General features: G+C 38.3%; 1 protein-coding gene and 1 pseudogene across 1 annotated transcript in view; one reads left to right on the top strand and one right to left on the bottom strand.

Moving 5' to 3' along the window:
* Positions 1-22,405, bottom strand: part of PBK (PDZ binding kinase) — a 37,629-nt gene extending 15,224 nt beyond the window's left edge. Inside the window, exons 1-5 of the mRNA XM_036854333.1 lie at positions 22,260-22,405; positions 17,140-17,217; positions 12,335-12,428; positions 7,759-7,901; positions 6,909-7,078 (exon numbers count right to left, since the gene is read on the bottom strand). Of these exons, the coding sequence (XP_036710228.1) occupies positions 6,909-7,078; positions 7,759-7,901; positions 12,335-12,428; positions 17,140-17,197 (465 nt within the window). The 5' untranslated portion in view covers positions 17,198-17,217; positions 22,260-22,405. The remainder of the gene's footprint in view (positions 1-6,908; positions 7,079-7,758; positions 7,902-12,334; positions 12,429-17,139; positions 17,218-22,259) is intronic.
* On the top strand, positions 12,770-13,413 carry LOC118896900 (annotated as a pseudogene).
* Positions 22,406-26,828: the final 4,423 nt, after the last annotated feature.

Below are 26,828 nucleotides of genomic sequence, written 5' to 3'. Positions count from 1 at the left end.
CTCGGAATAAGAATGGAGGCAAAGATTGAGAAGATGCAAGAAATGATTAACAAAGACCTAGAAGAATTAAAGAACAAACAAACAGAGATCACCAATACAATAACTGAAATGAAAACTACACTAGAAGGAATCAATAGCAGAATAACTGAGGCAGAAGAACGGATAAGTGACCTGGAAGACAGAATGGTGGAATTCACTGTTGCAGAACAGACTAAAGAAAAAAGAATGAAAAGAAATGAAGACAGCCTAAGAGACCTCTGGGACAACATTAAACGCAACAACATTCGCATTATAGGGGTCCCAGAAGGAGAAGAGAGAGAGAAAGGACCAGAGAAAATATTTGAAGAGATTATAGTCGAAAACTTCCCTAACATGGGAAAGGAAATAGCCACCCAAGTCCAGGAAGCGCAGAGAGTCCCATACAGAATAAACCCAAGGAGAAACACGCCGAGACACATAGTAATCAAAGTGGCAAAAATTAAAGACAAAGAAAAATTATTGAAAGCAGCAAGGGAAAAACGACAAATAACATACAAGGGAACTCCCATAAGGTTAACAGCTGATTTCTCAGCAGAAACTCTGCAAGCCAGAAGGGAGTGGCATGATATACTTAAAGTGATGAAAGGGAAGAACCTACAACCAAGATTACTCTACCCGGCAAGGATCTCATTTAGATTTGATGGAGAAATCAAAAGCTTTGCAGACAAGCAAAAGCTAAGAGAATTCAGCACCACCAAACCAGCTCTACAACAAATGCTAAAGGAACTTCTCTAAGTGGGAAACACAAGAGAAGAAAAGGACCTACAAAGACAAATCCAAAACAATTAAGAAAATGGTCATAGGAACATACATATCGGTAATTACCTTAAACGTGAATGGATTAAATGCCCCAACCAAAAGACATAGACTGGCTGAATGGATTCAAAAACAAGACCCATATATATGCTGTCTACAAGAGACCCACTTTAGACCTAGGGACACATACAGACTGAAAGTGAGGGGATGGAAAAAGATATTCCATGCAAATGGAAATCAAAAGAAAGCTGGAGTAGCTATACTCATATCAGATAAAATAGACTTTAAAATAAAGAATGTTACAAGAGACAAGGAAGGACACTACATAATGATCCAGGGATCAATCCAAGAAGAAGATATAACAATTATAAATATATATGCACCCAACATAGGAGCACCTCAATACATAAGGCAACTGCTAACAGCTATAAAAGAGGAAATCGACAGTAACACAATAATAGTGGGGGACTTTAACACCTCACTTACACCAATGGACAGATCATCCAAAATGAAAATAAATAAGGAAACAGAAGCTTTAAATGACACAATAGACCAGATAGATTTAATTGATATATATAGGACATTCCATCCAAAAACAGCAGATTACACGTTCTTCTCAAGTGCGCACGGAACATTCTCCAGGATAGATCACATCTTGGGTCACAAATCAAGCCTCAGTAAATTTAAGAAAATTGAAATCATATCAAGCATCTTTTCTGACCACAACGCTATGAGATTAGAAATGAATTACAGGGAAAAAAACGTAAAAAGGACAAACACATGGAGGCTAAACAATACGTTACTAAATAACCAAGAGATCACTGAAGAAATCAAAGAGGAAATCAAAAAATACCTAGAGACAAATGACAATGAAAACACGACGACCCAAAACCTATGGGATGCAGCAAAAGCGGTTCTAAGAGGGAAGTTTATAGCTATACAAGCCTACCTAAAGAAACAAGAAAAATCTCAAGTAAACAATCTAACCTTACACCTAAAGAAACTAGAGAAAGAAGAACAAACAAAACCCAAAGTTAGCAGAAGGAAAGAAATCATAAAGATCAGAGCAGAAATAAATGAAATAGAAACAAAGAAAACAATAGCAAAGATCAATAAAACTAAAAGTTGGTTCTTTGAGAAGATAAACAAAATTGATAAGCCATTAGCCAGACTCATCAAGAAAAAGAGGGAGAGGACTCAAATCAATAAAATCAGAAATGAAAAAGGAGAAGTTACAACAGACACCACAGAAATACAAAGCATCCTAAGAGACTACTACAAGCAACTTTATGCCAATAAAATGGACAACCTGGAAGAAATGGACAAATTCTTAGAAAGGTATAACCTTCCCAGACTGAATCAGGAAGAAACAGAAAATATGAACAGACCAATCACAAGTAATGAAATTGAAACTGTGATTAAAAATCTTCCAACAAACAAAAGTCCAGGACCAGATGGCTTCACAGGTGAATTCTATCAAACATTTAGAGAAGAGCTAACACCCATCCTTCTCAAACTCTTCCAAAAAATTGCAGAGGAAGGAACACTCCCAAACTCATTCTATGAGGCCACCATCACCCTGATACCAAAACCAGACAAAGACACTACAAAAAAAGAAAATTACAGACCAATATCACTGATGAATATAGATGCAAAAATCCTCAACAAAATACTAGCAAACAGAATCCAGCAACACATTAAAAGGATCATACACCACGATCAAGTGGGATTTATCCCAGGGATGCAAGGATTCTTCAATATACGCAAATCAATCAATGTGATACACCATATTAACAAATTGAAGAATAAAAACCATATGATCATCTCAATAGATGCAGAAAAAGCTTTTGACAAAATTCAACACCCATTTCTGATAAAAACTCTCCAGAAAGTGGGCATAGAGGGAACCTACCTCAACATAATAAAGGCCATATATGACAAACCCACAGCAAACATCATTCTCAATGGTGAAAAACTGAAAGCATTTCCTCTAAGATCAGGAACGAGACAAGGATGTCCACTCTCACCACTATTATTCAACATAGTTCTGGAAGTCCTAGCCACGGCAATCAGAGAAGAAAAAGAAATAAAAGGAATACAAATTGGAAAAGAAGAAGTAAAACTGTCACTGTTTGCGGATGACATGATACTATACATAGAGAATCCTAAAACTGCCACCAGAAAACTGCTAGAGCTGATTAATGAATATGGTAAAGTTGCAGGATACAAAATTAATGCACAGAAATCTCTTGCATTCCTATACACTAATGATGAAAAATCTGAAAGAGAAATTATGGAAACACTCCCATTTACCATTGCAACAAAAAGAATAAAATACCTAGGAATAAACCTACCTAGGGAGACGAAAGACCTGTATGCAGAAAACTATAAGACACTGATGAAAGAAATTAAAGATGATACCAACAGATGGAGAAATATACCATGTTCTTGGATTGGAAGAATCAACATTGTGAAAATGAGTATACTACCCAAAGCAATCTACAGATTCAATGCAATCCCTATCAAATTACCAATGGCATTTTTTACGGAGCTAGAACAAATCATCTTAAAATTTGTATGGAGACACAAAAGACCCCGAATAGCCAAAGCAGTCTTGAGGGAAAAAAATGGAGCTGGAGGAATCAGACTCCCAGACTTCAGACTATACTACAAAGCTACAGTAATCAAGACAGTATGGTACTGGCACAAAAACAGAAACATAGATCAATGGAACAAGATAGAAAGCCCAGAGATTAACCCACGCACCTATGGTCAACTAATCTATGACAAAGGAGGCAAAGATATACAATGGAGAAAAGACAGTCTCTTCAATAAGTGGTGCTGGGAAAACTGGACAGCTACATGTAAAAGAATGAAATTAGAATACTCCCTAACACCATACACAAAAATAAACTCAAAATGGATTAGAGACCTAAATATAAGACTGGACACTATAAAACTCTTAGAGGAAAACATAGGAAGAACACTCTTTGACATAAATCACAGCAAGATCTTTTTTGATCCACCTCCTAGAGTAATGGAAATAAAAACAAAAATAAACAAATGGGACCTAATGAAACTTCAAAGCTTTTGCACAGCAAAGGAAACCATAAACAAGACGAAAAGACAACCCTCAGAATGGGAGAAAATATTTGCAAATGAATCAACGGACAAAGGATTAATCTCCAAAATATATAAACAGCTCATTCAGCTCAATATCAAAGAAACAAACACCCCAATCCAAAAATGGGCAGAAGACCTAAATAGACATTTCTCCAAAGAAGACATACAGATGGCCACGAAGCACATGAAAAGATGCTCAACATCACTAATTATTAGAGAAATGCAAATCAAAACTACAATGAGGTATCACCTCACTCCTGTTAGAATGGGCATCATCAGAAAATCTACAAACAACAAATGCTGGAGAGGGTGTGGAGAAAAGGGAACCCTCTTGCACTGTTGGTGGGAATGTAAATTGATACAGCCACTATGGAGAGCAGTATGGAGGTTCCTTAAAAAACTAAAAATAGAATTACCATATGACCCAGCAATCCCACTACTGGGCATATACCCAGAGAAAACCGTAATTCAAAAAGACACATGCACCCGAATGTTCATTGCAGCACTATTTACAATAGCCAGGTCATGGAAGCAACCTAAATGCCCATCAACAGACGAATGGATAAAGAAGTTGTGGTACATATATACAATGGAATATTACTCAGCCATAAAAAGGAACGAAATTGAGTCATTTGTTGAGACATGGATGGATCTAGAGACTGTCATACAGAGTGAAGTAAGTCAGAAAGAGAAAAACAAATATCGTATATTAATGCATGTATGCGGAACCTAGAAAAATGGTACAGATGAGCCAGTTTGCAGGGCAGAAGTTGAGACACAAATGTAGAGAATGGTCATATGGACACCAAGGGGGGAAAACTGCGGTGAGGTGGGGATGGTGGTGTGCTGGATTGGGCAATTGGGATTGACATGTATACACTGATGTGTATGAAACTGATGCCTAATAAGAACCTGCAGTATAAAAAAACAAACAAAACAACTAATACTAAACTTTCATTGGGTTATTTGTATGGAAATATGTTAATATAAATGTTTCAGACATTACATGAAATTTCTAAAAATCTTATATTTGTATTTGTATGGAAATATGTATGGAAATATGTTAATATAAATGTTTCAGACATTACATGAAATTTCTAAAAATCTTATATTTGTATTTGTATGGAAATATGTATGGAAATATGTTAATATAAATGTTTCAGACATTACATGAAATTTCTAAAAATCTTATATGTTCTGGTATAATGTTATAAGTAATAATCCTAGTTATTACTTTAAAATGTATATCTCAGAAATAACTAATTTTCTTGTCAACTGCATTATTATGAACTTTCATCAAATCTTTAACCGTGGTCATTTTTAAGTCTTTTGTCATTTACAGACAGTTCTGGGTGTACTCTGATGATTTTGCAAATATGTTCCTATAAAAGGGTTTCATCTTCAAGAAATTCATGGAAAAGACTCTGACAAGTACAGGTTTCTGGTAACTGACTGTACTGCTAAACTGAATGAATAAGCATTTTCAGAACTCTAATGAAAAACTGATGAACTCATAAAAGTGCTAACAAAAGATCAAGATGAAAAACAAATTAATTACATGGGACTGAGTGAACTGATGAGGATGAGTATAATTTTTGTGACTTTCTGTCTGAATTTAAAAAAAAAAAAATCCCACAAGGACTCAGAGGCAAAGAATATACAAATCAATTTTCACTGCAAAGTAAAGGAGCTGTTACAGTGGAGGATTACTGGACTGAATGTCAATATTATGACATAGTATGAGTGTGTTTCATGTTTGGTAATTGCAATCATTGTTGCTTTTGTTGTGGTCATCCATGTACAATGCTTGGTGTCAGTCTATTTATGTCTTGTAAAAATAAAATACAGTGTGTGTGTGTGTGAATAAAAAAACAAAAAAAAAAACAAAAAAAAACAACAACAAAAAAAAAAAAACAAAAAAAAAAAAAAAAAAAAAAAAGACTTTACTTAAAGCAACTCCCTCTTTGGGAAAAAAATTCCACCTTGTAATTAGGTATATTAGTATCTGTTCATCAACAGATGAATGGATAAAGAAGATGTGTATACACACACACACACACACTCACACACACACACACACACACACACACACACACACACACAGTGGAATATTACTCAGCCATTAAAAAGAATGAAATAATGCCATTTGTAGCAACATGGATGGACCTAGAGATTATCATACTAGGTAAGTCAGAAAGAGAAAGACAAATACCATACAATTATCCCTTATATGTGGAATCTAAAATATTACACAAATGAACTTATTTACAAAGTAGACACAGACTCACAAATATAGAGAGCAGACTTGTGGTTGCCAAGGGGGAGGCTGGGTAGGGGAGGGAAGGATTGGGAGTTTGGGATTAGCAGCTGCAAACTATTATACATAGGATGGATAAATAACAAGGTTCTACTGTATAGCACAGGGAACTATATTCAATATCCTATGATAAACCATAATGAAAAAGAATATGAAAAAGAATATATAAGTATAACTGAGTCACTTTGATGTACAGCAGAAATTAAACACAACATTTTAAATAATAAATAAATAAAGTATTTCGTTTCTTCAGGTCCCACAAAAGTCATTTAAAATATAATAGCATGGGATTCCCCTGGTCGTCCAGTGGTGAAGAATCCGCCTTACAATGCAGGGGACGCAGGTTCAATCCCTGGTCAGGGAACTAAGATCTCACATGCTGCAGGGAAACTAGGTCAGCACACCACAACTACTGAGCTCACGCCTCAACTAGAGAGCCCGCGTGCCGCAACCTACAGAGCCCACGTGCCCCGGAGCCCACATGCCACAACTAGAGAAGAGAAAACCCGCATGCCACAACTAGAGAGAAGGCCACCCGCTGCAATGAAAGATCCCACATGCCTCAACAAAGATCTCGTGTGCCACAACTAAGACCCGACGCAGCCAAAAATAAATAAATAGATAATAAATAAATCTTAAAAAAATATATATATAGATATAATAGCATAGTTACCTTTAACCCTCTTGCCATATTCAAAGCAACTTTTAAAATTATGGCTGCTGGAAAAGGATCTCGGCTATCTCTATTTCGTTCTTCTATTAAGTCATTCAGAGACTTTTCACCTCCGTATTCCATAGCAAGACAGAGACTACCATCGCTAGCTTTAGTGAAAGCACGGTAACCTTAAAGAAAACATGACATTTTCTTACTGGAATAGGGAAGAACAACAGTATTTAAGTTTTTTACAGTAATGTGACCGAATACAGATCTGCATTAACACTGTCAAATATAAAATGAAATAGCTATTATTTACAAAACTCATTCAGTAGATCTAATTTAAAATGTCTTCAGTGTTTGCCAGTAGTATCGCAAATTGAGGTATTTTTTAATACTCAATGCCTTCCTAAATATAATGGTTTCACCAGCCCTACTTACATTAAAAATGAAAATAAGGAAATTATGTAAATGAATATCATATTACATTCCCGAATTCTCCATAGTACCAGCACCATAAATGACTATATGTACTCCCATGAAGTTTTAAATATATACTTAAGCATCTAAAAATACATACCAATTTTTTTTTTTTTGGCCAAGCTGCGCGGCTTGCAGGATTTTAGTTCCCCGACCAGGGATTGAACCAGTGCCCCTTGCAGTGGAAGCACAGGGTCCTAACCACTGGACCACCAGGGAATTCCCACTAAATTTTATTTTAGAATGTTCACATTAATTTGATTCTTGCCAAACTCCATCACTACCCTCTTCATTTTTATTAGTGAAACCAGTTAAGATATTATATAAACCATTTCTGGATAAACAGAATACTATACCAGATACTGTTACCAAATAAATCTAAACTTACCTATAATGTTTGGATGATTAAGGCTTTTCAAAATCTTAGCTTCATCAGTTAGTCTCTTTTGATACACACTCTGATAATCATCATTACATCTAGGATTAATCTTTTTCACAGCCCAAGGAGAATGAGACAAACCTCTTGGAGATCTTAAAAAATAATTAATCAAAAATGTACAGAAAGATTAATAACCATAATACATTTCAAATGACTAATAAGAACTTCCAAATTTTGAAAAGGACTTAATAATAATTTGTTGTTTTTTTTAAAAAAAATAGTTAAAATATTTTAGACTATCAACACTTCTGTTATACATCCTCTTTAATTGGGTACTTATATCTGATAAATCTATTGATTACAAGAGAAGTCTAATATCTATTACTGGAAGGGAAGGGTTAAAAAGAGAAAACTAAAAGGAAAAAGATGAAATGTTATAAATTTTAAACTTCAAAATTACTATAGTATTTTCTAATTTTTTCATTCAAGCATGTCAAACTACCAACTACTCAAAAAGCATTTAACTATATGTACTAAATATGAGTTACAGAATGTTAAAGTAATAAACACTAATGTCTAAGAAACAATCTAAAGAAGATATACATTTGGCTCATATATAACCGTGCAAAGAATAACAGACTGTTCTTCACCAACAAATATTGTGCCTCTAACAGACTTAGCAGTTCATCTTATATACCTCTCACCATATACATGTGTTTAGGGAGATAATAATAAACATAAAAATAAGAAAAAAATGTAAATTTCTATTTTCTAGGAAGATTCAGCTGTTTTAAGAATATTTAAGGTATAAATGTTTTGAGGCCTAAATAAACAAACAGGTAAAACGAAGTCAGGGAAAGGTTTGTTCACCTGGTAAGGTAGGCGTTTATGAGTATGGCAAATTACAAAGGACAAAGTGTATGCAGCATATGGGCACAAAAGCTAGTCAAAGAGCCTCAAAAGTTAAAGATTAAAAGTTCAACCATAAGAAGGTAAAACAATAGATTGAACCAAGAGCCCATTTAGCTCTGTACTACCTCATGAGCACAGCTCTATGATTGCAGGACCTCTGTTTAGAATCAAAAAACGTGTATTCAAAGGATCACTAGATTTCTTAATTCATATATATCTATCATGCATAAGTTTATCTAAATTATTCTTAAACCTCCAGTTTTAGATAACAATAGCATTTCGGGATACCTCTTCCATCTCATTTTAATATGAAAAATATATTTTTCAAGTTTCAGGGGGTACCCCATAGCTCTCGATTATTTCGAATTCAGTGAGCAAGTCCATCTTCACCTTTTCCATAACATATCCTAACCTACAGAATGACAAGAATGTATTTACAAAATCTGAATACAACTTAGCCAAGTTAAAAGTTGGTTCACTAAAATACTAATAAAACAAGCAAATTTCTGTTGAGACTGCACAAGGAAAACAACAAAAGGAGACACAAATAATATTGCAAACAAAAATGGGGACATATTCAGCAGAGATTTAAAAATATATAAGTGAATAAATACTAAAACTTTTAAGGCCAATATATTTAAAAGACAAAATGGACAAATTTGTTTAAAAAATCTAAGAAAATTGATAAAAGAAGACATGTAATCAAGAGTTTAAAATTTTCCCTCAAGAAACACAAAACCTAGATAATTTTATAGGTGAGTTTACTAAATTTTAAAGGAACACATTATTCAATCCCATACAAACTGTTCCAGGGAATAGAATGAAAAGGGACTATGAGTCGAATATAACCTTAATAAAAAAATCAAACAGGGACAAGGAAAATCACAAGGAAAAAGGAAAGGAAAAGGAAAAATCACAAGCTAATTTCACTTGTATCAGAGATGCAAATATTCTAAACAAATACTAAAATGAATCCATCCATTTATTAAAAGATAATAATACATCACAACTATGTTGGGTTTTATCTAGCAATGCAAATTTGACAGTAAAAAATGTAGACTTCTGAATTAAAATGATAGCCTGAACATAAACATATAATTTTGATCCCTCTCAGGCACCTCTAAAATAAAAACAAAAGAATATTTTAAGACATACACCGACTGACATGGATGGAAATAATGAAGAGGAGACAACAGCAACAAAGTCTCGGAAGCTTGAAAAGCAGTTGAAAGTTACTGACTTAACAGGCCCAATGAACTTCTTGAAAGTTGTTTTAAAAGCAGGTGCATTCCTAGATACGATCCTCGATTCTGTATCAGCAGGCAGTTGCCCATCCTCTATCCCCCAGCTTCTGAAGATGGAAGACTGGCTTTGAAAGGGGGAAAAAGCAGAGGGTCTTTAGCCTAAGGTTGACTGACATAGTTGAGAATCTGTGAACCATACAGGAACAGAGTAATTCACGACCACATGCACCCTAAATGCTCAGTGAGTTTTCACACGTGTATATACCTGTGTTATCAACATCCAGATCAAGATATACAACATGTCTAGCATCCCCACAAGACTAAGGATGCCATCTTAAAAAGGAAAATTTTCAGATAATTAGTTAAAAACAAGATAGACAAAAATGAAAAACTCAATGGAAGTATCAGAAGATGAAGTTGGGGAAATCTCCCAGAAAATAGAACAAAAAGAGAAAGAGAAAATAGAAAAACAGACCAAAAAAATAAATAAAATAAAGGTAGATCAGAGATCAGTCCAGTAAATCCAACATCCAAATAATAGGAGTTCCAAGACAGAGAACAGAAAAACAGGGGTGATGGGACTTCCCTAGTGGTGCAGTGGTTAAGAATCCGCCTGCCGGTGCAGGGGATGCAGGTTCGAGCCCTGGTCTGGGAAGACCCCACATGCTGTGGAGCAACTGAGCCCGTGGCCACAACTACTGAGCCTGCACTTTAGAGCCTGTGAGCCACAACTACTGAGCCTGCGCACCACATACTGAGCCCACATGCCACAACTACTGAAGCCCGCGTGCCTAGAGCCCATGCTCCACAACGAGAAACCATCGCAATGAGAAGCCCGTGCACCGCAACGAAGAGTAGCCCCCGCTCGCCGCAACTAGAGAAAGCCTGCACGCAGCAATGAAGACCCAACGCAGCCATTAATTAATTAATTAATTTTAAAAAAAAAGAAAAACGGGTAAAATGATCAGCAAAGTAATTTAAAAAAATAATTTCTAAAAAATTTAAGAACAGGAATTTTCAGTTTCCAAGAGGCCCACACCCATGCATGTCATTGTGAAATTACAGTGGGAGGAACAGATAACATAGAACAGGTACATAAAAAGAATCAGTCAGAAGGGCTTCAGAATTCTCAACAGCAACACTTGAACAATGTCCTCAAAATTCTGGAGGAAAAGTACTTCTGAATGAGAATTATAACCCAGAAAATCAAAAAAGGCCATTCAAGTATGAGGGTAAAATGAGAATGCTTTTAGAAATGCAAATTCTCAAAAATGTATCTTCTGTGCATCTTTTCATGGGTGCTACCAAATGTCCTCAACCAAAATGAGATGTAAACCAAGAAATACTAAGACATGAGATACAGAAAAACAGAGGATTCAGTTCACCAGAGAAGCAAAGGAAGTCTCTAGGCTACCGGTAAAGGAAAATCCCAAGCTAACAGGGCCACCCTGAAGACTCGGAGGCTCAGGCAGGAACTGCTATTTTCAGTCACCTGAAGCTTCCTAATTAAGTCACATACAGTATAACTTTGTTAACAACACACTTCACTTTTTTAAAATATTTTTTAAAAGGGAGAAAAATGAGACTAGCCATGAACCTGTGAGAAATTTTTTCTTTCAAAATAACTTAGACAAGAGTTTTAGACATTAAAAAATGAAAGTTCACAAAACTTATAGCATACAAACACACAAAGGGGGCGTTTAAACTGCAAAAATGCTTCAAGAATACCCACTAATATATAACTGCCATGCTATTCTCAATTCATTAGCTTTTTATTACAGTATTTCTATTCGGAAACAATATAAACCTAGAGAAGCTAATGACGTGCTGGGTTGGACTAGTCAGGCTGATTCCGAGAACACATTAAGCAATACATAATAGCTTAATTGTTTGCCACTTAAACATGAAACTAGTAAACAGAGTAATGAATAAAACAAACAACTTTTAATAAAATGTGTTTGTTGTCATGTGTAATATTATTAGCTATTAGCCCTTATTCTATTTCATTTTTCTTTTAATACGATTTTCCTACTTCCAAATCACGTATCTGTCCTTCTTACTTAACAATGATGACATAAGAAATAAAAAAACTTTTACTTCTTTAGAAGAGAATATCTTGAGAAGGCAACTCTCCAGATAGAAGGGATTAATAATCACTGATATCCCCCAACACTGGTATCACACAGGAACCCCTCTCCTCTGTCCTCTTCCCTTCTTAAACAAGCCAAGGAAAAATTACAAAGTAAATTACTTCTCCTTTAATAATCCATCAGGAGGAAGCTAGGAGAAAAGTATACCAGGCAGAGCTCTGACAAAGTTATGAACATACCCCAAATCTAAATATTTGAATTTTCATATTCCTTTTTGTCTCCAAGTACAGTGGAACTATGGTTCCATGTAAAAACATTCATCTGAAATCTTATACTCACCTTTTCATGAGGTAGACATTTACCCCAGTACCAAAGCCAAGCTTCTGCATAAACGGAGAGGCAGGAATATTTATGCATGGAGTTAAACACGATGCTAAACGTCAGAAAGAGAAATAAAAGATAAAATTAGTATTTGAAAAGACCTCTACAAATGCATCCTAACATTCTCAATATATTATTCTTAAAGAGTATTAACTGGCAAAGTCTTGGAAAGCAATTTGACACTATCTATCCTAATTTTAAATGGATACCCTTTGACCAAGTCTACTTTTAGAGCTTGAACTGACAGTAACACTAAAGCAGCGGTCAGTAAACGGCCTGATTTTGTATGGCCCACAAGCTAAGAATCGATTTTTACATTTTAAAAGCGTTGTTTAAAAATAGATAAAGAAGGTCTCTTGGCCAAATCCTTAGACTTCATGACTCTCTTCCAACATGGCCCAAGACAACTCTCCAAACAACACCATGGCAACGAAGTGTAGACACAGCTGCACCAAATTCACAGATCAACTGAAAATCCTCATCAATGCTTTCAACCAAAAAACTTATCCAGGTTATGCTACCAAACGAAGACTTGCCTTTAATAACACTGAAGAGTCTAGAATACAGATTTGGTTTCAGAATCGAAGAGCTAGGAACTGATTCCAGAAAAGATCAGAACCTGAGTAGGACTTAGAATCAAGCCAAGACCAAGATCACCCTGAAAGAAGATGCAAAGTAGAAAAGACAGACAGTGTCATATCAGCTACACTCCTCTCAATTACACACCCTCATCAAGGCATTTATGGACAACCGTTATCGTGGGATTGATTCCAGAGAGCAACTTGCTAAAGAAACCAGGGTTCTAGAGTCAAGAGTTCAATTCTGGTTTCAAAATCGAAGATCTAGATTCCATGTCCAGAAAAAAAGAGAAATTGAGGAGGCCTTAGAACAAAGACAAAACCAGGGACAAGATCTCTGAGTTGAGAAAATTCAAAGTATAGAAAGTAACTACACAGAATGGCACCAATCTCACTAGTGACTGTCTTATTTTTCTGAAGCCAGAACAGGGGAAACAGAGACAGATTCAGTGTACTTGATTGTCATCAGTCTGGACTCCAAATCTCTCTCTCTTCCTGGGAACATACCCTTCTAAACACACCTCCAGCTTCTCCAGGAGCTGAGCCTTTCGGAGACGGTAAACAGGACTTGAGGAAGCAGCGACAGATATAAGGCACCACGCAGCCCTACTGACTTAGCCTGGATCCAGAGTTTAGCAGATTTCGAGGACAATAAAATAAACTTTTTAATATCATTTTCAGCCATCATAGTAATGATTGATTCAGGCAAAAATCATAAAAAAAAGAAGAATATAACAACAGGGTTCCTATGTGGCCCACAAAGCCTAAACTATTTACTATCATATATGCATGCATATACAAGTGAATATCGGGATGTGCTTTTGTGGTTGCAAAAAGACAAAAAAGCCTAAGTATTCATCATTAGAGTCATAATTATAGTATATCTATATTACAGAGTATTATACAGTCATTAAAAAAGATGAGATAGAGGAGTCCTACTTTTGCTAATGAACAATTAACTGCTCCTGGAATTGCCATCTTGCCATGAACAACTAGAAAGTTTGACAAGATATAATGGTTTTCAGATACTTGACAATTGGCAGAGCAGGACTATAAACTCTGAGAGAAGAGAAACAAATGAGGTGAGTCCTATCATTGACCTAACTTACTGCTTAAAGGCAGTTTCCAGGCTGCAGTGCAAAGAAACACAGCGGAGGCCTTGTAAAATTGAGGAGATGGAGATTAGAGGTCAACAAGATTTAAGTAGCTAGAATTTGTGGAATAGAGAACTAAAGAGGGAGCCAAAAAGTGGGAGAAAAAGCTCCAGAGATCTGAAAAGAGGTCTCTCTTTGAGCGTTTGGCTAAGTACTTACCTGCACATACAATGGACAGAACCCCCAAAAGCTGAGGAAAGCACCAAACGCAAATAATAGGTTAAACAATTACCAGAGATTATACAGGTCTAGGAATAGTTCAATTACCATCAGCCAGAGCATGGTAACTCTCACAGAGTATTGAGTAAAGTCCTCTAAAGAGTCACACTTACTGGTACAGCTACATTTTAGCCCATGGAAAAAGTTTAGAACAAAGCTTACAAGCAAGCCTCAAAAGAAACAAGCTAATGTGCAGGTAACCTAACTGGACCATAACAAAACCACACACCCCTCAAAGGAATAACAAAATCCAGCACTCAACAATATTAAACGTCCGGCAGCCATAAAAAATTACCAGGCATGAAAGAAGCAAGAAAATATGGCCCATCCCAGGAGAAAAATAAACCAATAGAAACATACCACAAAATGGCAGTGATGTAGAATTAGCAGATAAGAACCTTAAGATATAATCTCCAAAATATGCTCAATAATGTAAAGGAAAATGTGAGCATAACAAGGAAAGAAAAAGATGTAAAAAAAGATCCAAATGGAACTTCAAGGAATGAAAAATACAATGAATAAGAACACCACCTTAGAGAAGCATTAGAAAAAGTAACTAAATTTTAAGACGAAGCAACAGAAACTACCAAAAATGAAGCACTGAGAAAAAGATTAGGAAAAAAATTTAAAAATCATCTGTGAGCTATGGGACAAGAGCAAAATAGTAGGTTTAAATCCAACCATACAGAATTACATTAAATGTAAATGGTCCGAACAGTGTTGTCCAATAGAACTTTCTGTCTTGATGAAAATGTTCTATATCTGTGTTGCCCAGGAAGGGAGCCACTAGTCACATGTGGTTACTGAGCACTTGAAATGTGGCTAGTAAAACTGAGGAACTAAATTTGTAATTTAATTTTATTTCATTTGAACCTAAATTTAAATTGCCACATGTTGCTAGTGCCTAAACATTCCAATTAAAGACAGAAGTTGTCAGAATGGATAAAAACAAAACAACACATAACTACATGCTGTCTATAATAAACTCACTTTAAATATAAAGATATAAATATGTTAAAAGTAAAAGGTTGGAAAACATGTACCATCAAAACACTAATCAAAATAAAACTGGGTGGCTCTATTGATACCACATAAAGTGGACTATGAACAGAGAGTACAACAATAACCATCCTAAATGTATATGGTACCTAATAACAAGTTTCAAAATACGTAAAGCAACAACTGATAGGATTGAAAAAAAGACAAATCCACAATTGTAGTTGGAGACACTCCTCTCTCAGTAATAGAATAAGTAAACAGAAAAATCAGTAAGGGTACAGAAGATTTGAACAAAACAACATAAACAAGTCAACCGGCTTGACCTAATTGACACTTATGGAACACTGCACCCAACAACAGCAGAAAATATCTTTTCAAGGGCATGAAACATTCACCAAGATAGATAAACCTCTAGTCAGACTGATCAAGAAAGAAAATGTAAAACACCAGTACCAGAAATGAAAAAAGAGATAGCACTACAAATCCTACCAACATTAGAAGGGTAATAAGAGTATATCACAAATAACTTTATGCCAATAACTTTGACAACTTAGAATAGACAAACTCCTTGAAAAAATACTAACAAAGCTTACATAGGAAGAAATAGATAACCTGTATAGCCCTACATCTATTAACTGTGAAGTCACAGTTAAAATCTTTCAACTAAGAAAACTCCAGGCCCACATGGTTTTCCTGGTAAATTCTACCAGTTAAGAAATACTGTCATTTCTACAAATACTCTTCAAGAAAAAGAAGGAAACACTTCCCATCTTTCTTTATGAATATAAAATACCCTGATACCAAAACTAGACAGACACTCCATACAGTCAATATCTCTCATGAACATAGAAAATATTAGCAAATTGAATCAAGCAATACATAAAATACATTATGGCCAAATTGGCTTTACCTCAGGAATGAAAGGTTGGTTTGAGATTTAAAAATTAACATAATTTACCACATGAACAGTTTAAAAAGGAAAACTTTATCTTAACAGATACTGAAAAAGCACTTGACAAAGTTCAATACCCATTCGTGATAATAACCAGGAATAAAAGGAAAATTCCTCAACCTGATTAAGGGCATCTGGGAGAAACCTACATCTAACATGATACTTCATTAGGAACAAGGCAAGTATGTCTTCTCATACCTCTTTATTCAAAAATATACTGGAGCCAGTGCCATAAGGAAAGAAAAGAGAAATAAAGTAACACAGACCAGGAAAAAAAAGTAAAACTGCCTTTATTCATCTACATTAACAACTATGTACAATATCCTAAGCAATCTACAAAAAAGCTAATAGAATAAGTGAGTTTAGTATGGTTGCAGGGCACAAAGTCAATATACAAAAATCTATATACTTAGAGCACAAAACATTTTCTCCTATGTTATCTTCTAGAAATTTTATAATTTTGGCCATTTTTGCATATGATGTGAGCTAAGGGTTGATTTGCATATGGATATCCAATTGTTTTTATTTATTGAAAAGATTTACCCTTTGTCCATTGAATTGCCTTGGAAAATACCTTTCCATGTATGAGAGGCAGAAAGGTAAAGCAGTTCCTTAATGGTCCAAGTTAAGTTGGTTCTTCACCAGGGAGAACCTACAAATCTGTTAGAATGTCAATAAAATTAACTCATAGATGACCAAACTCTGGCCTATAAAAGAAGTCTTATTTCTTAAGATAAACATTATAAAGACGACTTATGCTAAAATTGTTCATGTGTGATAGATAATAATTAAAGGATCAAACTATAATAATACAAAGACATTTCTGATAGCAATAACAAAGAAGAAAGGTTTATATCTTACCAGATTTCTTTTTTTCAGATAATCTGCTTGGTGTCTTGAAATTACTGGTTTCTTCCATTGTAATAATCACTCAAGGTCCTATGATGAAAATAAAGAGAAAGTTACACTGCAGTTATAAAGAATACATCTTTCATTCATGAAGAAAAAATTCCTGTAATACTATCACTCATTTACATAAAATTTGAGAACTGAAAAAGACCATGACAAATATTTAGTCTGATTTTATTTACAATGAGAAAACTGAAACCCAGAGAAGTACAATTACATACCCAAGGTCATGCTATTACTGATAGTGAGTTTTTTGTTTTAGTTAAAAAATAATATATGCACACGGTTAAAAAAAAAAAATCACCTAGTACCCTCCCACACTTCCCGGGGGTAGTTATTAACAGGTCTTTTATATCCTTTTAAGAGATTGTCTATGTAAGCAGCATTATTCATAATAGCCAAAAAGAGGAGACAGAAATAGCTATCAGATGATGAATGGATAAACAAAATGTGGTATACAATACACACAACAGAATATTATTCAACAGAGTACATAGTCTAATATGGAATATTATTCAGTCATAAAAAGGAATGTAGTACTAATATACACTACAACATGAAAGAAACTTGAAAACATTATGCTAAGTGAAAGAAGCCAGACACAAGAGGCCACATATATGATTGCTGTTATACAAAATGTCCAGAAAAGGCAACTCCATAGACAGAAGATAAATTAGTAGTTGCTATGGGCTGAGGGGAAGAGAGAATGTGGAGTGACTGCTAGTAGATGTGTGCTTTCTTTTTTGGGGTGACGAAAATGTTCTAAAATTAGGTAGTGGTTTAATATATTCAATTCTATTCCAAAAACCACTGAACTGTATACTTTCAAAGAGTGAATTTTATGATATGTGAATTGTATCTTAATAAGCTATTATTTTAAAATTGTTTTTGAAAATAAAGTGTACATACTGCATACACAAGCAAGTTAATCCAAGCTTTTTATTTCTTCTGTAACATATTTCTTAAAAAAATCTTTTTTATTAAAAAATTTAAATTCATTTTTCTTTTTAAAAAAAGTTAGGTTCCATATTAGATTTACTATAAAGCAAACTGTTCCTACATGTCTATAAGCTTGTTTGGATTGTCTGTAAAAAACTGGGAGGCAGAGAGAACATTTGCTTAAATGTTGCACAGAGCCCTTAATATCCCTTAATAGATAGCATCTTTAAAAACTCTGTGCTAATAAAAAAAAAAAATCGCACAAAGGCCCTGCTTTGTCTATTAATATGAAGCCTATTCATTTTTTAAAATGTAGCTACAATCACCACTGTCTTCAGATTTGCCTGAATTTAGAACACCAACAATCCCCTTTTCATGCCAAATATACTAATTTAATCAAGTGACGTCCAACTAAAAGGAAGGAACAAGTTTTTCTGGAACAAGTTTCACATCTTTGGGAAAGGATAAACTATTTTTAACAGAGTGGGTTCAGGAGGTATTTCTACCTTGGAAATAATTTCCCCCGTGAGATTCTGATTCCCCTTTTTGCATCTCCATCTTTCCTCACAGGAAGTTGTGAGGGAGCATCTCAATGAGTTTCTAAGACTTCTCTCTACCTGTGGGAAGCTAATCTTCATTCATTCAGTCAACTTATACTTATGTAGCATGTACCATGCACCAGGTACTGTTCTAGATACTGGAGACACAGCAGAGAACATGACCCAAACAAACAGTAAGATAAATATATAAGATGATGATATATAGTCAGGGGAAACATACACCAAGTGAAGGAAGACAAAAGGGCTTGAAATCTGTGTTAGGGTAGTCAAGGGAGGTCTCTTTGAGGAGGTGTCATTTGAAGGAAGTGAGGGAGCTAGCCCAAGCAAATACCTAGGGGAAGTCTGCCGGACAGAGGAAGTAATGAACCCAAAGGTCCTGAGGCAGAAATGTTCAAGGAAAAGCCAAGTGGGCAGAGCTGGCAAGAGGGAGAAGGAAACGAAGTCAAAGTTTGGGGATGGAGGACGGCAGATCAAGTACAGCATCGTGGCCATAACATCTCTGGCTTTTATTTGGAGAGCTTTAGTCACAATAAGGATTTCAGCTTTTAGGGAGAAACGGGAAGCTATTAGAGGGTTTTGAGCAGAGGAGGTGAAGTGATATACTCCATCTTATGTTTCACCAGGATCACTATGGCTTGTGTTTATTAACTGAAGAGAACAAGGGCAGAGGCAATCGGACCAATAAGATGGCTATTTCAATAATCAGGAGAGATAATGGTGTCTTGGATCATGATAGTTAGCAGTAGAGATGGTGAGAAACGGTTGGGTTCTGGCTGTTCTGAATCTGGAACCAGTAGGATTTCCTAATGTTTGGTTTGTTGTTAGGAATGAGAGAAAAGTCAAAGACAGCTCCAGGTTTTCAGACTGAGCAACTGAAAGAACAGAGGTGCCACTACTGAGATCAGAAAACCAATTCTGAATGCCTGAGTCTGACGTCCAAGTAGAAATGTGAAACACACAGCTGGATATCGGTCTGGAATCCAAGCTGAAGATGTGTATTTGTGGGATATCAGCATGTATATGGTATTAAAGCCAAGAGACTGGATAAAATCACCTGGGAAGTACGTATAGATAGAAAACTGAGAGCTCTGAGGAATCTCAACTTGAGAAATGAAAAACAAACAAAGTAGCCTGAGAAGGGGCCAGAAAAGCAGGATGCAAATAAGGCCGGCAAGAATGGTATCCTGGAAATCTTACTGCCTTCTATGTCTCATTGCCTTTCCCCCCTCAGCATAAGGCAGATTTGATATTGAGATAGACTGGGACCTCGGATCTTTTACCGGAGTGCTTGCACTTGCACCTGGGGCAATTATGACCAATAAGATACCAAAAGGCCACAAACCAACGGCCACTTCTGAGGTGCCAAGAGCAGAAGCGGGGTACTGTGCATGATCCCTGCACACAGCACCGCCAAGGGGGTGGGCAGACCACCTAAGCCACTACTCGGGCTTGACCCACCAACCCACCCCTTCCCTCACCCTATTTAAGGACCCAGCCCACCCTCCTCAGGGAGCAAGCAAGGGCACCTGTTACTTGTTTTTGCTCCCTCATGCTACACCATGAGTCCCAATAAAGCCTTGTCTGAATTCCTTATCTGGCCTCTTATCAATTTCTATTGATAAAAGAGTTCAAGGACCCGAGTTGGTAACAATAGTTAGAAGCAGCATGAGTGTTAAAAATAAAACCTCCCTTCAATTAAAAACACCTAAGTTGGACTTCCCTGGTGGTGCAGTGGTTAAGAATCCGCCTGCCAATGCAGGGGACACAGGTTCGAGCCCCGGTCTGGGGAGATCCCACATGCTGCAGGGCAACTAAGCTCGTGAGCCACAACTACTGAGCCTGCGCTCTAGAGCCCGCGAGACACAACTACTGAAGCCCGCGTGCCGCAACTACTGAAGCCTGTGCGCCTAGAGCCCATGCTCCACAACAAGAGAAGCCACCGCAATGAGTAGTCCCCGCTCGCCGCAACTAGAGAGAGCCTGCACGCTGGAATGAAGACCCAACGCAGCCAAAAATAAAATAAATAAATAATTTAAAAAAATTTTTAAAACCTAAGTTTAAACAGAAGCCTTTTAACATTTCATTACATTCTAGGACACTCTAGGACTCAGTCCCACCTTCCACTCCAACCTACTTGCACCTAAATATATCCTATCCATTCCACAGATGTCTGAGGCAACTTTTTTCACTACTACACAGTTTAGGCCTTACTCTACTGATAAATGGCTTCTGGCTACTGGCCCTAACTCTGTTTCAGATTCTGTGTATATTGTATGTACACATTATATATATATATATACATTAACTGCTAAATTACCATACTAATCTAAATCAAAAAGTTCTTAGGAAGCATAAAATTATAAACATTTTAGATGATACATTAGAAATGAGAGTAATACAACTGTTAGCAGAATTTCATAGTTTGTCGAACACCTACGGTATTTTTAAAAAGTCAAGTACTGTTTGAGAAGCAATACTAAAAAGTGGACAGCAAGCTGGGACTTCCCTGGTGGCGCAGTGGTTAAGAATCCGCCTGCCAATGCAGGGGACATGGGTTCGAGCCCTGGTCCAGGAAGATCCCACATGCTGCTGAGCAATTAAGCCTGTGCACCACAACTAGTGAGCCTGGGCTCTAGAGCCCGCGAGCCACAACCACTGAGCCCACGTGCCACAACTACTGAAGCCCGCGCACCTAGAGCCGGTGATCCACAACAAGAGAAGCCACCGCAATGAGAAGCCCCCGCACCACAACAAAGAGTAGCCCCCGCTCGCCGCAACTAGAGAAAGCCCACGTGCAGCAACGACGACCCAATGCAGCCATAAATAAATACATAAATAAATATATAATTTAAAAAAAAGTGGACAGCAAGCTAATCAACAGGTCTACTGGATCAGATGTCAGTAACTTTTGGACCTAGGACTAAACAAATACTGGATACTACTGGCAAAGCTAAAGTGTAGCTAGGCAGCAGAAAAAGGAGGGGGGAAAATAAAGAACGGGAGAAAAAGTAAAGATAACTGAGAAAAGAGAAACAAAATAGACGAAAAAAGTAGAATGAAAAAGAACGGGGAAGTTCTGATCACATTATTTCTAAGGTCCTTTACACCTGACACCCTCAGCAGGATTCCCGGATGTAAAGACACCCACTGTTAATCACCGGACCCAGGAGCTTACAGACGCAGGCTGTTAAAATCCTTCTTCCACCCGCTCCGGGGCTCACGGTATCCCTTTGTAAAACAATGGCAGCTTGCTAGAGCAGGGCTTCCCATATCTGTCTAACCACCGTCTTCTCCTACGGAGTTTCCATACGAAGTACAACTGTCAAGCTCTGATTCGAGAAAAGGGCAATTTCTTTCTTGAAATCCCCACCTAACCCCATGATGCAGATGCGCACTCGGGTCGCCAAAATGATTCCTAAGATAATTCCCAGTTCAACGCCATATTCCCAACGTCTTCCACCTGCCTTCCAGGCCCCCAGCTGTCAGGAAAGCAAACGCAGAGGCCTCGGCTCGGGGTGGGGCGACCCCCGGCCAGGCCCACGCGCGGAAAGGACCCGCAAAAGCTCCCCTTACCGGAGCCGCGCGGTGGGACGACGAGATGTCCAAGCCAAGGCTGTCTTGAAAATTGGTCCCGAGTGGCCCCCGACAACAAGCCGCGACCGCCTGCACGTCCCACCTGCCAACACAAACAGTCAGCAACTGTCGTTGCGATGGGAACCCGCCCGGCTTTCAAAAGCGCGCGCACCGCCCTTACGTCTGCCGAGAACTACGGGGTGGCGCGAAGGACACACCAAGCCGCATTCGCCGTTGCTTTTTTTTTTGCTCTTTGCATTTTGCTTAGCGATCCCTTTTACTACCTAATTGGGATGATCTGAAGCCAAATTAAAGGAAGAGAAGCGCAGCAAAGGACAAACTGATTTTTACAGTCACTGTCAGCCCTTCAGACGGACAACTCTAGTTAAAAAGAAAACATATGCCTGTATTTAGGCTGAACTTCTTCCCCAGTTACGAACACTGCGCCCAGAATGTGTAATGGTTATTACATGCATTTTTATTACAGATTTATTTGGCCTCTAAACACTGTACCTAAAAACTGATTAGCCTCGAGTAGCAATCATTTTTGGCTGAGACGAAAAATAGATATTCAGAAATTTTGCTAACTCTTATAATCACATTCATTTCACAACAAATATTTAGAGAGCACCTACTATATGCCAGGTGTGTATTGAATGCCCACTGTAGAGGATATACTATAGTAGTCACTAAAAGAGACACACAAGACGATTAAGTCACAGAAACCCCTCCTGCTCAGGAGGAGCTTAGAATCTATGCGGTGGGGGAATGGGGGAAGGGTGGGTAAGTACCCTAAGAAAGAAACACACACACAACACAATACAAAACAGACTATGATGTAGGTTACTATGATCGTAAACCACATTTTTATTTCAAATGAGGAAACTATGGCGCAGAGAGGTTAAGTAATTTGCCTAAAGTCACATAGCTAATGAATGGTTGAGCCAGGACTTGAACCCATGTTAAACTTGGACTTCCTCTTTAACAAATGTGTTCAAAATGTCTTCCGTCTTACACGCACATACACACCCCTCCACCTCCAGGGCCTTCCCATTTTTGGCCCCCTCTCCTAAGCAGAGATGGTCTCATTGCACCTTCCCTCTATTCTCATTCTAATTTTTTTTTGCAGAGGCATAGTATAGACCTCATCGTCTTTTTTTAAAAAATACCTATAATTTTTTATGCCTTTTATTAAGCTCTACATTTTTACAAGCCCTCTGTTTTCTATTCTTATGGCTAATAAAGTCCTGCCTAAAGCCAGAGGCTTAGAGCTTCTTAATTAACTGCTGCCTGTGCAAAGTAACTCTAGGGAGATGAGGATATTGACACAGGTGTAAGATGAGGCAGAAAATATTCACAGGAATGAAGGCCCTTGGGTAAAGGCTTATAACCATCCTGTTCTCCATCTTGTAACTACAAAAGTACCTCCAGAGATTATCTGAAGAAACATCTGAACTTCACAAGCTTAATGTTATTGCCTATGAAATGTAACCACTAATCTCAAAATCTTGCACACCAGTCAGTTGTCATGGGAAACAGCTTCCAACGTGAACGGCTTATTTCTCCCAGTGAGTAAATAGCCTGGATTCCTTGGCTTAGGCAAAAGAGACCCAAACTCTGTATTTGACTCTTGGCTGGTTATGCTCAAAGGAACATCTGCATCCTCACCTTTTTATGGCATAAATTCCAACTTCTGCTCCATTCAGGGCCTCCCCTTTTGAGCCTAGTTTAAAGGAGAAAAAAAAAGGATATTAACTTTTTTTCCCTCTTTTCTACTGCTGATACATTTCAATTCTCTTTGAGGCCATATGGATGCTGGTGATTGGTTAGAATGGTGGGAACGTTTAGGGAAGAGGAAGAAAAAAGTGAAAATTTCATCTTGTTACCTCTGTCTGTCCAACAAGTCAACGTGTGCCTAGGGTGCTGCTCTGGCATCCTGAAGCCACTGGGTCCACAGCTGAGGCCACCTGAGTGCCCCCCCCAACCATGGTGCGTCCCTTCTGGGTCCCAGTTTTGGTGAATGGCTCCTCCATCTATCCCCACATCCTGAGCCAAGAGCTTCCCTTTCCCTTAACCCATCCAAGTTCTGACAACTCTTCCTTGTGCATCTCTTAAATCTCTTTCCTCCTCCCCATTCCACCTTCCTCCGCCTTGGACTATAAATTCTCATTTCTCTCCACTGATGACCCCAACAGCCTCCTAATTTGCGCCCCCTGAGTCCGGTCACTCCTTTCCTCCAGTTGATTTCCACGTTGCTTCCTGGTTAATCTTCCTGAAATGTAGATTTGGAAATCCTTCAGGGTTCCTCATTAACTTCAGGGTGAAAAACAACTCCTCTTAGCATCTGGCTCTGAATGTCTCTAGCTTGGGTTCCTCCAGCTCTGAATCTGGTCTCCAGTTATACTGAGTTAAGGTAGTTCCCGGAACACGCATGTTTTCTCGTGTCTCCAGCACAAGCCCATGAATTCCTCTCTGCCAGGAAAGCCCTTCCCCTCTTCCTGGCTGAATCAGTATCTCCTCATCCTTCAGCTCTTAGCTCAGGAGCTGCCTGTCCCAGGAAACACTCTCTAATGCCCCCAGTCTACGTGATTCCTCCTCCAAGCTCTTAGAATGCCTTCCGACTTTCCCTGTCCCAGCACATAACCCAGTGCATTGGAATTTTCTCTCTACTTCTGTCTTCCCCCACTAGAGTGTCAGTTCTATATCCCACCCCTGCCTGCCTAGGTGAGTGCTCAGAAATGTTTGATGAATACATGAGTGAATGACAAGATGGATAAACATTGGTGCATATAGAATTTATCTGTCCTTCAGTGACACAGAATATGCCAGTTTGTCTGGAAGCTGGTCCTGTTACTGACCTGGGTTCTTGACCTTCCTTAATCAATAGAAATTGATAAGAGGCCAGACAGGAAATTCAGGCAAGGCTTTACTGGGGTCTCCTGCTGCAGCAGGAGGGAGCAAAAACAAGTAACAGATTCCCTTGCTTGCTCCTGGAGCGGGGACCGAGCTGGTTCGGGTGGGATGAGGGTAGATACAGGTACAGGGGTCGGCCGGGAGAGGTGGCTTAGGTGGTCTTGCCACCCCTTTGGTGGAGTTGCGTGCAGGGTGCATGCTCAGTACCCAGCTTGTGCTCCTGGCACTGGGCTTTTGCTCCCAGCTCCTCAGAAGTGGCAGTTGGGTTTTTGGTCTTTTCGTATCTTGTTGTCCATAATTTGCCCCAACTTTGCATGCACACAGCTATTTTTAGTCCCAGACAGATCCTTTGTATTTTGTTGCCTGAGGAGACATTTGTCCAGGTGCAAGCAGAGCAGAAAAGTGTCCCAGGTCCCAGGTCCCAGCCTGTCTCAGTCCAAGCTGATAACTTAAATGTCTTAGCAATGGTCCCTGAATCAATGTTTGCTGACTGTTATGGACTGAATGTCTGTGTCCCCCTAAAATTCATATGCTGAAGCCTTAACCCCCTACTGTGATGATATTTGGAGGTGGGCCTTTTGGGAGATAATTAGGTTTAGATGAGATCATGAGGGTGGGGCCTTGGTCCAATGGGATTAGTGTTCTTATAAGAAGAGACACCAGGGACTTCCCTGGTGGCACAGTGGTTAAGAATCCACCTGCCAGTGCAGGGGACATGGGTTTGAGCCCTGGTCCAGGAAGACCCCACATGCCGCAGAGCAACTAAGCCCGTGTGCCACAACTGCTGAGCCTGCACTCTAGAGCCCACGAGCCACAACTACTGAGCCCGTGTGCCACAACTACTGAAGCTCGCGTGCCTAGAGCCCATGCTCTGCAACAGGAGAAGCCACCGCAATGAGAAGCCCACTCACCACAACGAAGAGTAGGCCTGCTCGCTGCAACTAGAGAAGGCCTGCGTGCAGCAACAAAGACCCAATGCAGCCAAAAATAAATTAATTAAATAAATAAATTTATTTTTTAAAAAAAAAGAAGAGACACGAGAGAGCGCTCTCTCATTCTCTTTCTCTGTCATGTGAGGACCCAGTGAGAAGGTGGCTGTCTGCAAGCAAGGAAGAGAGCCCTTGCCAGAACCCAACCATGTCAGCAGCCTGATCTCAGGCTTCTAGCCTCCAGAACTGTGAGAAATAAATGTCTGTTGTTTAAGCCATCTAGTCTATTATATTTTATTATGGCAGCTTGAGCAGACTAAGACACTGATCAGATTTGGAAGTGGTTAACTCCAGCACAGAGGAAGGGAAAGAAAAGAATCAGAAGGAAATTGAAGAGTGTTTCCTCCCATGTATCTTCTCATTCTTATATTTACCAGTTTTCCCAATAGCTTCTCTTTTTTATTATTATTTTTTAATTTATTATTTATTTATTTTTGGCTGCGTTGGGTCTTAGTTGTGGCACGCAGGATCTTCGTTGAGGCAGGTGGGATCTTCGTTGTGGTGTGTGGGCTTCTCTCTAGTTGTGGTGCGCAGGCTCTAGGGCGCGTGGGCTCTGTAGTTTGCAGCACACAGGCTCTAGTTGAGGTGCGCGAGCTCAGCAGTTGTGGCACTCGGCCTAGTTGCCCCTCAGCATGTGGTACCTTAGCTCCCCCGCGGCATGTGGTGT

Source organism: Balaenoptera musculus, chromosome 6, assembly GCF_009873245.2.
Source record: "Balaenoptera musculus isolate JJ_BM4_2016_0621 chromosome 6, mBalMus1.pri.v3, whole genome shotgun sequence".
Classification (NCBI taxonomy): domain Eukaryota; kingdom Metazoa; phylum Chordata; class Mammalia; order Artiodactyla; family Balaenopteridae; genus Balaenoptera; species Balaenoptera musculus.
Note: the sequence above shows the minus strand (reverse complement) of the source record. Positions and strands in the feature narration are given on the sequence as shown.